At 39.1% G+C, this 12500-nt stretch overlaps 1 protein-coding gene across 2 annotated transcripts in view; it reads right to left on the bottom strand.

Annotated features, from left to right (window-relative positions):
• Positions 1–12500, bottom strand: part of nek5 (NIMA related kinase 5) — a 24602-nt gene that overhangs the window by 1383 nt on the left and 10719 nt on the right. Inside the window, exons 9-24 of one of the 2 annotated variants that reach the window (XM_088083800.1) lie at positions 11920–12033; positions 10330–10416; positions 9838–9928; positions 8613–8725; positions 7444–7496; positions 7079–7240; positions 6795–6873; positions 5777–5884; positions 5498–5578; positions 5347–5418; positions 4111–4191; positions 3270–3389; positions 2855–3029; positions 2575–2685; positions 2031–2127; positions 1–1349 (exon numbers count right to left, since the gene is read on the bottom strand). The exon at positions 1–1349 is cut by the window's left edge and continues 1383 nt beyond it. In XM_088083800.1, the coding sequence (XP_087939926.1) occupies positions 1052–1349; positions 2031–2127; positions 2575–2685; positions 2855–3029; positions 3270–3389; positions 4111–4191; positions 5347–5418; positions 5498–5578; positions 5777–5884; positions 6795–6873; positions 7079–7240; positions 7444–7496; positions 8613–8725; positions 9838–9928; positions 10330–10416; positions 11920–12033 (1842 nt within the window). In that variant the 3' untranslated portion in view covers positions 1–1051. Of the gene's footprint in view, positions 1350–2030; positions 2134–2574; positions 2686–2854; positions 3030–3269; positions 3390–4110; positions 4192–5346; positions 5419–5497; positions 5579–5776; positions 5885–6794; positions 6874–7078; positions 7241–7443; positions 7497–8612; positions 8726–9837; positions 9929–10329; positions 10417–11919; positions 12034–12500 lie in introns of both variants that reach the window. The other variant, XM_088083799.1, reaches the window with a different exon arrangement.

Genomic DNA, 12500 nt, shown 5'->3' with positions numbered 1-12500 from the left:
TTGGCAAGAAATCTGTAAAAGGTTATGAGAAAATTACCTGAGGTTTCAAAGGGTTAAAACCATCTAAGAAACACAGTAAAATTAGCTTTTTGCTGCTAACAGTTCTCACTGTGAGTGTGACAGATGCACAAACAGTCTCATGATAAACAGAGAAGAGAGGATAACCAGATCAATACACTGTGTGCAGCTGGTCAGTGAAATGAGTCAAAGTTGTGTGATTGGATAAAATTGCAACACCGCGCAGAATTTGTGGGGATTGCCTGAAATTAGGGGAATTGTTGCCGTTGCAGCATCCTGTGTTGTCTAAGGAGCTGTTCACATGGCAATAGGGCTGGGGGACATGGAATAAAGTCTTATAAACTCTGGTAATAATAATGAGAGCTCAGCGTTAGCGGCTGGATGAGACACGGAGCGATGCGTCCTGGTGTTTCTAAATAATTCATCCAAAGTCTGATTAAAGCTGAAACCAACACAAAGTCGTCTGTAGAGTCTAAAGAAGTCACTTTCACCTCTGCAGATGTGTCTGTTTCAGACACTTTGGTGCTGTGAGGAGAAGCTGCGCTCTGTTTGTCTGTCTCACTGCGCTGCTGTCGGACCATCAGCTGACTGATCCACCATGATGAAATGCTGTGCCTGTCAAACACTCAGCTGTTCGACAGTCAAAATCCTTCACTTTTTTACAGGATTTTACAGGAGCGGCTCAAGAATGAGAGCATGTGAGTGCACACAGTCTTCAACGGAGGCCTAAAGACAGCCATACAACGTCCAAAAACGCTTGAAAAGTCCCTGTGCAGCATTATCAAGTGTCTTGTATCTGTTCAGATTAGAAACTTTTTTGTACTGAACTTTTTCCAAACAAAGCATTTCCCCCATGACACAAAATTCCTCTGGGGGACACTGATCTGAAAATGCTTTTTCTTAAGCAATAGATGAGTGCTATTTAAAATGCTATTTTAAATGTACATTCAAAATGTTTTGGGGTGAAATATTCCTTTACAAAGACAGTTGCTGCCGTCTGAATGTCTCAGAATAAAAGGTTGAATGTGAGCGCTCATGTCGTCTGCTGCTGCTTATTGGAAGTGTTGTTATCGTCTGAAGTATCGGACTGACCGTCTCGCTCTTCAGCCTCACAGGAAACGCCGCTGACCTCCGGCCGGGTGTGTTGAGAGCCTGCGGCACTCGCCACGGCTCCTTCGTCCTCCTCCTGCTCCTCTGTCCCGTCACCGCCGGCCGCCGCCGTCTCCTCTGTGCGCTCCGCCTCGTCCGAGCTGTCGTCCTCCATCACAAACAGGTTCTTCATGGAGTCTGCCACCGCCTCCCTCAGCTCGTCCTCCGACTCCTCAAAGTTCCTGATGACAAACAGGAAATTACAATCATCTCATGTGGAGTGTATCTCATCTCTCAAAGGAAAACGGAATCTGAAAGGTTTGTTTAAAGTCGTTTAAGGACACCTTTCACAAGCTGTTTAACCCTTTGAACACTGAGCGTTGGTTTGATTTCTTTCAAAAAACACGGGGGAAAAGCAGTGAGCAACTTGGCAAGAAATGTTCCGAAAATTGTTAGGAATGAGTTGATTTGGAATTTTTTTTTTTCTAAAAAAAAAGCTCTGAAAGAATGTCCAAAAAATATATATATGATTATCATGATTATCCATCTAAAATTATTTTACACAATTAATAATATTTTTAAACTTTTTTCAGGTCATTTTTTACAATTTGTATTGCTAATTTTTGGGTCATTTCCAATCAAGTTGCTCACTGCCTTTTCCTCGTGTTTTTGAAAGAAATTAAGCCAGTTTGCTCAGGTTTCAAAGGGTTAAATCCTTTGTATGTGCAACTCAACTGAGGACTTCTGTGGGAACTGATCGATGTTTAGAGAAAGTCCAACATCAAAAAAAAATCCATTTATAAAAATGCTTTTTCGTGCATTGTGAACTGAAACAAGTTTGCTGACTTTTATGAAGTAAATTTTAAGAATTAAATTCGTTAACAAAATGAAGAGACAGTGAACAGGAGGGAGCGTTGACTTACGTGTCGTCATCGTCTGACCTCGGCTCCAGACGCTCCTCATCCATCTCCACATCAGAGTCCTCGTCCTCCTTCCTCTCCTCTTTTTCCTCCTCCTCTTCTGCATCTGACAGTAAACACAGTTCAGTGTGTCAGATTATTTAACCCTTCGGGCCCGCTTTAACATTACACAGACTTGTATCATTCTGTGCACAAAATGAGCTTTTCATAATCAAGCTTTAAAAAATATTATACTTTAATATGATTCTCTACTTAAATATCAAACACAGGCAGATAATTTTTTATTATTACAGTCTGAAATATGTCAATGATTAGCAGCAACATTGATTTTTATACATTATTACTTTTTGTGCAGTTTCAAATACTCACACTCAAATCACTCCATAGGCTTTAAAAAATATTATACATTAATATGATTTTCCACTTTCATTAAGTTTAGTATTTGAACCAACATCAGTCCTAATCATGAAATATCAAATATTATTGAATTTTCAGAATTTTAATGTAGTCATTGTCATTGTCATGCTGATGTCCGATGACCTCTGACCTGCAGTCACTGAGTCCAGCGTCGATGACGTGAGTTCAGCCTGAGCGAGAGCGTTCAGCAGGGTGTTGGGAGGATTGTCCTCCCACTGCCGGCGACGTGCCGCCTCCTCACCTGAAGGGGGCGGGGTCAAGACACACACAGGGGTCATATACAGCAGTGGTTCCCAATTGGTGGGTCGCTGTCCAAAAGTGGGTCTCGGGTCCATTCTGAATGGACCGCAAGTGACTTGTGAATACACACAGTTTTTAAAAAACATTCATATAAATACATTTTACTGCACCTGGTTCAGCCTCGACCGCCGTGTTGTAGACGGAGTTCACGTCCATGTTGGCGAGGGCGTCTAGCAGAGTTCGAGGAGTCCTCTGGCTCCACCCCCCCCTCACCTCTGACCAATCCCTGAGCTTCAACTCCTCCCCCTCCAGGAAGCTCAGCGTCCGGTTCAGAGGGTCCACTTCCTGTTCAGGAGGTCAGGGCAGAATGAGAGAAAGAGGAAAAAAGAAGAAAAACGAGGAATGAAAGAAGAAAGACAGAAGAGGAAAGAGAAACAGAAAGAGAAACAGAAAGAGAAACAGAAAGAAAAAGAAAGAGAAAAAGGAGACAGTAAATAAAAGAAAAAGAGAAAACAAAAGAAAAAGGAAGAGAAAAAGAAGAAGAGGAGGAGGAAGAGGTGTAAATGAGAAACTGAGTTATCTTACCTCTTCCTCTTTTTGTCCTCCATCACCCTCCTCCTCCTCCTCTTCCTCTCCTCTCGCCTCTTTCTCTGCTTCTTCTTTCATCCCTCCATCATCCAAACGGATCTCAAACATGATTCCCTTCTGCAGAAACCACAAACAAAACATGATGACAAAACAAACAGATGACAAACAAAACAAACAGATGACAAAACAAACAGATGACAAAACAAACAGATGACAAACAAAACAAAAAGATGACAAAACAAACAGATGACAAACAAAACAAACAGATGACAAAGCGAACAGATGACAAACAAAACAAACAGATGACAAAACAAACAGATGAAAAACAAAACAGATGACAAAACAAACAGATGACAAAACAAACAGATGACAAAACAAAACAAACAGATGAAAAACAAAACAAACAGATGACAAAACAAAATAAACAGATGACATTCTGTAGAGAAAAAAACATACATATACCGAATGTGCTTTTTTTTGCCATTCTGCTTTTTTTTAACCATTATTTTATTTTATTGTTTTTATTTATTTAAATATTTTTCTTTTTTTCTCCACCTATTGATTTTCTCACTCTAATTGTTTTTTTTATTTTCATTTCTGTATCTTTTTTATTTTATTTTCTATTCTTTTTTTCCTTTTTACGTGACTGAAAGGACTTCTTGTTCATCTGGTTGTGTATTGTTTTTGTACGTTTACATAAACCAATAAAAAGAGAATTACTAAATGATTTTAAATTAAAAAAAAAAAAAGTTCAAATGTTTTGAGTTTGAACAGACCAGACTTAAAGGCGGGTGTGACTGTTGAGGCGTCAGCTGAGTGTCTGAATATGTGATCTCACCTTGTCATTGTGTTTCCTCTCCGGCGCTCTCGTCTGGTCTCTGCTCTCCTCTCTGATGTGCCTCAGAGCGGCTTCAACGTCCTGCAGCGGGAAACACAAAACATCAGACACCAACACAGCAGAGTTCAGGACAGAGAAATAAAACTACAGTGTTTTAATAACAAATAAAGCAACATGTCACCAATGCACTTTGTGTTTCAGTTTAAATCTCCAGTGTGAAGGATTTAGGGAGACATACTGTAAGAACGTGAATATAACATAATCAGTGTGTTTTCTTTAAACCAGATGAAAATAAGAATCAATGAGCCTCACGCAGCAACATTCTCTCAAATTTCTCTTAATTTTCTGTGAAGAGAAAATAAATGAGAAGTCAACTCCAGAAGCACCAAAACTGCTCTGACCAGCTGAGCTCAATGCTGAATCCCACTGATCATCAGTCACCTGTCAGCACAGGTAACGCCCCCTGAACACCATATAAGGGCAGGTTTAGTGCTTTTTCTGGCACATGAAAAAGACTGCAGACATGACACCAAACAAAGGCTGAAAGAAGAAGAAGAGGAACTTCTGCTGCAGTGAAACTGACATTGTTAAATAAGCTTAAACAAAAGCGATTTCAGGAAGTCGCATTTACAAAGTAAATTGTTGTGTTTAATCACAATCAGTCGACTGTGAAAACAAGATGCTTTTCTCTTATCTTGGTCCGAGTAATCTGGACCACTCGTAAAATGTTCTCTTACATAAGAGAAAAGCAAAAATAAGAAAACATTGGCGAATCCCAAAAATCAGTGGGTACTAACAAAATAAGAACAAATCTTGGATACGAGCAAAAATAAGAGAAAATTTGCTTGTATATGGTTTCTTGCATGAGGCCCATTGTGTTTTCGTTACCTGAGAATGAGCCATTTTCTGATTTTGTAACATGAAACGTCTTTAAAGAAAGAATTCTCTCAATTATACATTTAAAACTATGTTACAAAATAAAGTATAAATATATTGCATTTTTTCTTGAGGTTATTGTCTGTTTTGTTGTTCATTTGTTTTTACTTTTCTTTTCTTTTTTCTAATTTTCCTAATTTTCACATAATTTTCTTGTAAATTTTATATATATATATATATATAATATATAAACTTTATTGACAGCGGTGCAAATTTACGGCACTGAGACGTATGATATCATATCTAGACATCATGTGTATTAAGTTAAAAGGTCAGAATGAGTGAGACTCAGGTGTTTACCTGTGCAGGTGAGGCTCTCGGCTCTCTGGGTTTCTCCACCACAAAGGTCTCGTGTTTGTGTTGTTGCTGAGGCTGAAACGTGACAGAATGAACACGTATGAGCGTTTCACTCTGTCTCGTTCATAAATATGTTAAATATGTTTGTTTGTACCTGAACTTCAGCTCTCTGTCTCATCTGTCTCATCTCCTGCTGATACTGCAGTCTGATGAGCTCCAGCTGACGCAGGTACTCCTGCACGCACGCACGCGCGCGCACACACACACACACACACACACACACACACACACACACACACACACACACACACACACAGTACATACAGTTACAGGTAACATAAATACTCAAATACTTCAAAGCTGAAATTACAGACTTTAGTAGATGTATGGAGCTACTTTCCACTATTGTAAAGCAAACAGGTGTGTGTCCTACCTGCTGTCCCTCCTGTCTCCTGTCCTGAGGTGTGTGTCCAGGCTGTCCCACGTCCTGCTCCTGCCCGCCGGGCTTCCTGTGGCGCTCAGCTGTGCACGGACGCAGACCCTGACGGCCAGAGAGTAGAGGTCAAAGGTTAGGGCTGCAGTGGAGCTCGGCATGATGGGAAATTACCATAAACACTCAGTACCGATAAGAAAAAGTAATCAAGTGCGTTTCAAAGATTTTTGGACATTTCTAGTTGTTTTAGGACATTTATCAGCTTTTAGGACATTGGTGTCTTATCTAGGACCTCTGTCGGGGGTGTGGGGGCTCTATTTTCATTCTGTTTTATGTCTTAATGAAGACTAAAAGTACAAAAACTATTCACAGAGCCAATTACTTTATTTTTATTGTCAGTTAGAAAATGTTTGGGGGCCACCAGGGACCCTGTCAGGGTCCAGATTTGGCCCTTGGGCCATAAGTTGAGTATAACTGTTGTAATTCTTTGTTTCATTTTTTAATCTTTTGTTTTACAGATTTAAATTCTCCACTAAGTGATTTTAATTTCTTTTTTCAATGCTACTGTTTTATAATCACTTTTGTGGCGTGTTATTGTTCCACTCAACTTGTGCAAGTTTTTTCCTCACTTTCCAAATAAATGTTACTCTGAATATAAACATTGAGTTATTTTCCTGTTGTTGATTTGAAAGGCACCACCCAGCTTTGAGTCATGTTTCTGTGAACGAACCTTAACAACCTGCGGATTTAACAAGAGCGACGTTTTTATATGTAACGTTCTGTTTCTAAATTCTGGCTGCTCCGTTCATTATTAAAACACGTTTGTAAAATGTTTTCTTAAATATTTTGAGTGACTGTGATTCCTCAGTGTAGGTTCATCTGAACTGGAAGAAACCTAACTGAGGCTGTGTGTGTGTGTGTGTGTGTGTGTGTGTGTGTGTGTGTGTGTGTGTGTGTGTGTGTGTGTGTGTGTGTGTGTGTGTGAGAGAGAGAGAAGATCTCTGAAGTTTGATCCTACCAGCTGTTTCTCTGCTCTCAGTTTGTACTGGTTGGCCTCGTGTCTCCTCTGCAGGTATTCATTACGAGCTGCAGCCACACTGACACGCACAGAGAGGAAGGTGAAGGGTTAATAATCTAGTTACTTTTTTTTTAGACAGAAATCACAGCAATACACCACACGAGTTTAACAGGGTTAAATACTAATGAGATGCGTCTTAATGCAGCACAAGAAAAGTGATAATGATGCAGGTTTTTATAGGGTTAATCAGTAATAACAATTACTATTAGCAGCAGGTCACTCACAGCTGGTAGGGTTCAACAGTGAGGTCTTCACACCGCTCCACCTCTCTCTCCTGAGGAGGAGGAGGAGGAGGAGGAAGGGCGTCCTCCTTGTTCCTCCTCTGCAGGGCGTCCAGCTGGGCGTAGTGGTGCTGGTAAAGGCCGACAGGCTGCTGCCCGTTAAACCTGCATCAGGAGCAGTTTAAATCCACAACGAACCCAGAAACTCATAAACTAAAAGTAACCTTGTAACAGCAGTAAATAAATAGTTATTACACAGTCAGTTTGTGGCACAATCCCAGCAGGATAATAATATTATGTGATAATGCATCGTCCTGAGTTTATGGCAGAAGTGTGAATAATGTGTGTGAATGTGTGTGTGTACTCGCCTGTGGTTCTGCGGCGCTGCAGCGTCTCTGTCTGCGGCTCTGTGATGGACAGGCTGAGATCGCAGAGAAATGCAGTATTAGTACAAATAAAAACTGTACAAGGCCCACAAAATAAGAAACAGTTGCACTGAACATTGATAGAAATTGCAAGATTTGACAGCATCATTTCATACGTGGACATTTATTTTTCATTTTAGATTCTCCTGAAGCACAAAAAATTCCTCATCTCTCAATCAAGTCCAGATTTATTATTAAAACTGGAAAAACCTTTGGAAGCAAATTCTAATTTAACCCTTAAAAGCCTGAGCAAATTGGCTTGATTTTCTTTCAAAACACGACAGGAAGGTAGAGAGCAACAAAAGAAAAAAAAGAACCAAAAATTTGCAAGAAATTAGTAAAAATGCAAGAAAATTAGTTTTAAAAAAGTTATTAAAAAAAGAAAAATAACAAGACTTGAAAAAGCTGAGATGTGGTGAGTACAGATGAATTTAGTTTGTGCATTTAAAAAAAAAACATTACATTATTCCAGACAAAAGCTGGAAAGTCACACTTTTGTAAAGTGAAGTCATTTTTTAAGAGCAAATATCCTATATCTCCTATAAGAGCCGCCTGGGCAGTATGTTTTCTGCTTGTTCACTGATGATCTAAATAAGTCACTAAATGTTTCTCCTGTTGCGTTTTTTTAAAATATTGCCGCCGAGAGGCTCCGAAAAGCTGCTAAATAGCGCTAAAGTCGGCACGTTGGTAGTCCTCTCCTCCGTCACCTTACATCGTCTTGTTCGTTTGTTTCTGGACGTGGAAATGTTGTTTTATTGCGTAACTTCCGTAACAGTGTCCCCTACACTACAGTGAAAACACAGACTGACGGAAAATCTGGTCAATGGCGGAGAAAGAGTTAAAAAAGAAAAAGAAACAATGGGTTAAACCTGCTGCTGGCTGATGACATGTTGTGGACTGATCCAGCAGCAGCATAATACAGTGTGTGTAGTACTGGAGGAGCGAAACCATGGCAACACGGGCCAAATCAAAGCAATTTATGCTTATTATTATCGGTTCTATTTATTTATTTATCGGCCAAAAATTTTATTATCGGAATTATCTGTGTGAGGTCATAAGTCCCATTATCGGCCGATAATTATTAGTAGTAGTAGTATTAGTATGATCATTACCTTGTGGTTTGCAGGGCTGTAGACTCTGAGCGGGACCCTCCAGTCTGGTTTAACAGGTAGTCTCTTCACAGCCGCTCCAGGTCTCTCTGCAGGACTCAGCTTCAGTTTCTTCTCTGGAGAGTCAAATCAGAACGACAAAAAGACAGATATCACTGTCTCCTGTCTTTTTCTGCTCCTTTCAGTTGAAGCGTTGCAGGTCAGTATAAATGTCGGCAGTATATATATTGTATGTTTTCCTGTAAGTAGAAATATGGTTATTGAGTGAGTTGTGTTAATTTACATTCTGACAGCAAGTGCAGGTATAATGTGTGAACACCGGATATAAAGATCTGAAACATCAGAAATGTGAACTCACAACACATAAATGTAGGGTTATTTAATGACCTTTAAGGCCCAAAATGTATTGAATTGAATTCAGGACATTTTTTTGTTTAACACTGCAGTTACAGAAAGGTGAAAATTATTTTATTATTATTATTATTGTTATTATGAGCATTATTATTATTTCATTTCAACAGACATGCTTTTGCTGTTACTCTGTTTTGATGATTTTAATTCACTCAAGATTTGAAGGCAGGACTTTTACTTGTAGTGGAGTATTTTCACATTGTGTATTAGTACTTTCACTTTAGTAAATGCTGCAGTATAAATATTTAACAGATGCACCCATAGGTGGCGTGAGCTCCCTGTTTATTTGTGCTCTTCCTGTTTTTGCTCTTTTGTCTGTTTAATTTCAGTTTTCATTTTTTCCTAAACTAAGTTTAAAAAGACTAATAAATCCACCTTGTTCCTTAAAAAAGTTTGGATAACTTGTCTGAGTTTATCGTTTACAGAGACATGCCGACGGTGAGCTCTGAGTGAGCGGGGACGACTCATGAAGATAAATGGCTTTTGTGGTCTTTGTGGTCTTTGTGGAGCAGCAGACGCCCCCTCAGTGATGCAGCACCTGAAGGTCCGATGCTATAAAACACAAAGCGACGCGCGACGCCATCACACTCGGTCCGGTCGGCACTCGGCACCGACTCGGCCGAGGACGGAGACGTGTTTCCCTGTAGTTTTTATCTTGAGTGCTGAAGGACGCTGCAGCGGAGCCACCGGGGGGCGCTACCACCCACAGTCAACACACCTGAGGAGACCTGAGACCTTCACGCGCTCAGCTGCTGTCTCTGCTGCTGCTGTGTTACATGAGTGTTACATACATGTTGTTTTAATGTTTGTGTGTTACCTGCTGCAGCTGCCGCTCTGGTTTTAGGAGCCTGAGACGCTGCGGCTCGGTGTCGATGCAGCACCGTGTAACTGAACTCCTCCTGCATCACCTGCACACACGCGCGCGCGCACACGCACGCAAACACACATGCACACAAAGTCCAGCAAATTGCAAGAAATTCGTAGATTTAGATCATTATTTTGGTAAAGCTGGGGAAAAACAAAAAAATAAATATTCAAAATTAAATCTATAGAATTATTATGAAGCTTTTTTTCCAGATAATTTCCTTTATTTAACTTTAACTTTTGTGTTAGTTTGGTTTTATTTTGCTTCTCATTTTTTTAGGTAATTTTTTGGTAGTTTAAACTAATTTCTTGCAGAGTTCTGCGTATTTTCTTGCCTTCTCCCCGTGTTTTTGAAAGAAATCAAGCTGATACACCCAGCTTCCAAAGGGTTAAACCTCTCAGTCAGTTGACTGTTAAATGGTCTGATGTGAGTCAGAATCGTCACCTGAGGCTCCAGGTGTTTGCTGATGTGCTTCTCCAGGAAGGGACGCCTGAGGACAGAGGTGACGGAGGGACGGTCCCGAGGGTTCACCTGAGAAACAGAGTGTGTGTGTGTGTGTGTGTGTGTGTGTGTGTGTGTGTGTGTGTGCGTGTGTGTGTGTGTGAGTGGAGAACAAAAGTGAGAATGAACACTGGAGAGCAGCATCATTTGCAGATGATGATTTTATAATTATTCAGTTGATGCTTTTTTCTCCAAAAACAAAATCTCTGAGAGTCACTTACTCTGCAAAACTCTACAAATAGCACAATCATAAATAATGGAAATAATAATAAAGTGTGTCGGTGTGAGACATTTATTTTCTGTGCATGCAGTGAGCTTATTTGGTAGGAGTGAGAGATCTGTGAGATGTGTTCACTAGATCCTGTAAACATGTGACTGCTGTCTTCCCTCCGTCCGTCGGTTTGATCTCCAGCAGACAATAGAAGCTTCCTCTGATATCCTGAACAGCTGCTCCAACAGTTTCCTGACATTATGTCCTTCTCACTTTCTCTTTAGAAAGACCTGTTTTACAGTTTGAACTCAGAGAACTCTAAAGGAACGCCTTTCAGACTCCTATCAAATAAAAAAATAAAAATAAAATCTGTCTTAAACATTTTAGACGGCGTTTTAGGTGAACCAGCGACCTGGCGGTGCTGCGTTTCAGAGACGAGATTGTGATTGTTCACTTCTGTGTTTAATGCTGAAATCTGTGGTTGATCTGAGTTGTTTATTCATAAGATTTTCTTTATTTAATTTTATTTCAGAGTTCATGTGTAAATGAAATGATTCAAGGGATAGGCCATGATTTAAGTTTATTTATACAAATATTTGACTCATTGATGTGTTTTATGATCAATAAATATTTACACTGATTGATTTAGCTTGGGATTAAAAATAATTTAACAGTTTTTGCAAATATGTTTTAAACAGAGCATAAATATGATTTAAAAAGAGCACTGAATATGATTTAAAAAGAGCATAAATATGATTTAAAAAGAGCATAAATATAATTTAAAGAGCATAAAAATTACTTCAAAAGAACATTATTATTATCAAAGGGCATTAATATTATTTAAAAAGACCATGAATATAACCTAATGAGAAAATTAATATTATTAAAAAAGAATATAAATATTACTTACACAAAGGGCATACATATTATTTAAAAAGAACATAAATATTACTTACACAAAGGGCATAAATATTATTTAAAAAGAGTTTGAATATTATGTAAAACGAGCATAAATATCTAAAAATTGCAATAAATACGTTTAATAAATATGTGGTGCGGTATGATGATTCGATTAAATATGGAATTCAACATGATAAAACAACGTTCCCATTGAACTATTTGATTGAAATCAAGTGATTTTATTTCAGGCATGGATTGGTTGGCACACCTGACATCATATATGTTGTTCAAGAAATGGATTTATTGGCTGAATTAACTTACATGATTTTGGCATTGAGGCTGAGACTCGACAGAAACTCGACAGACATTTCACTCGTATCCGCACGCTGTGAATAAAACGAAATAAAGGGCGGATTTCTGACCTTGAAGAGCTGGGTGAGCAGCAGGCGGAGGTCGTGGGAGTAGCGGCTGGGTATCGGGTTGTAGCGCCCCCTGCAGATTTTACTGACCAGCTGCCGCAGACTGCTGCCCTCAAACTGCAGGCGGACAGAGAGGAAGAACTCAGGTCATCGACTCAAGTAAAAGTAGCAATACTGCAGAGAGGAAATACTCGAGTCAAAGTCGTTCATACTTTGAAGAGTAAATGAGGTGTTTTTAAACTTGTTGGCTGAATAAAATAAGACACGTTCAATCTGTTAATCAAGAAAATAATCAGCTGGCTAATCAATTTAAAAAAAACAAAAAAAACTTGCTGCAATATTTGCATTTCTTATTTGTTCACACTAAGAGGGTTTCCATTACAGATTTGCGCAAAATTTAAGGGATATTTCCGAAATATGGTTAAAACACAATGAGTAAACTGACTGAATGTACAAAACCTGAGATATTATTGTTGAAATTGTGGGTTTTTTTTGTTCATCATCTGTTTGTAAATGGATGAACATTTTCAGGATGTATTTCTTCACACTGAAAGAAAAAGGAAACGTGAAGGTGTTCATTTATA

This window comes from Plectropomus leopardus, chromosome 10, assembly GCF_026936395.1.
Source record: "Plectropomus leopardus strain MGB_pleo_1.0 chromosome 10, ASM2693639v1, whole genome shotgun sequence".
NCBI lineage: Eukaryota > Metazoa > Chordata > Actinopteri > Perciformes > Serranidae > Plectropomus > Plectropomus leopardus.
The sequence above is the reverse complement of the archived record's forward strand: the minus strand, read 5'-3'. Positions and strand labels throughout refer to the sequence as shown.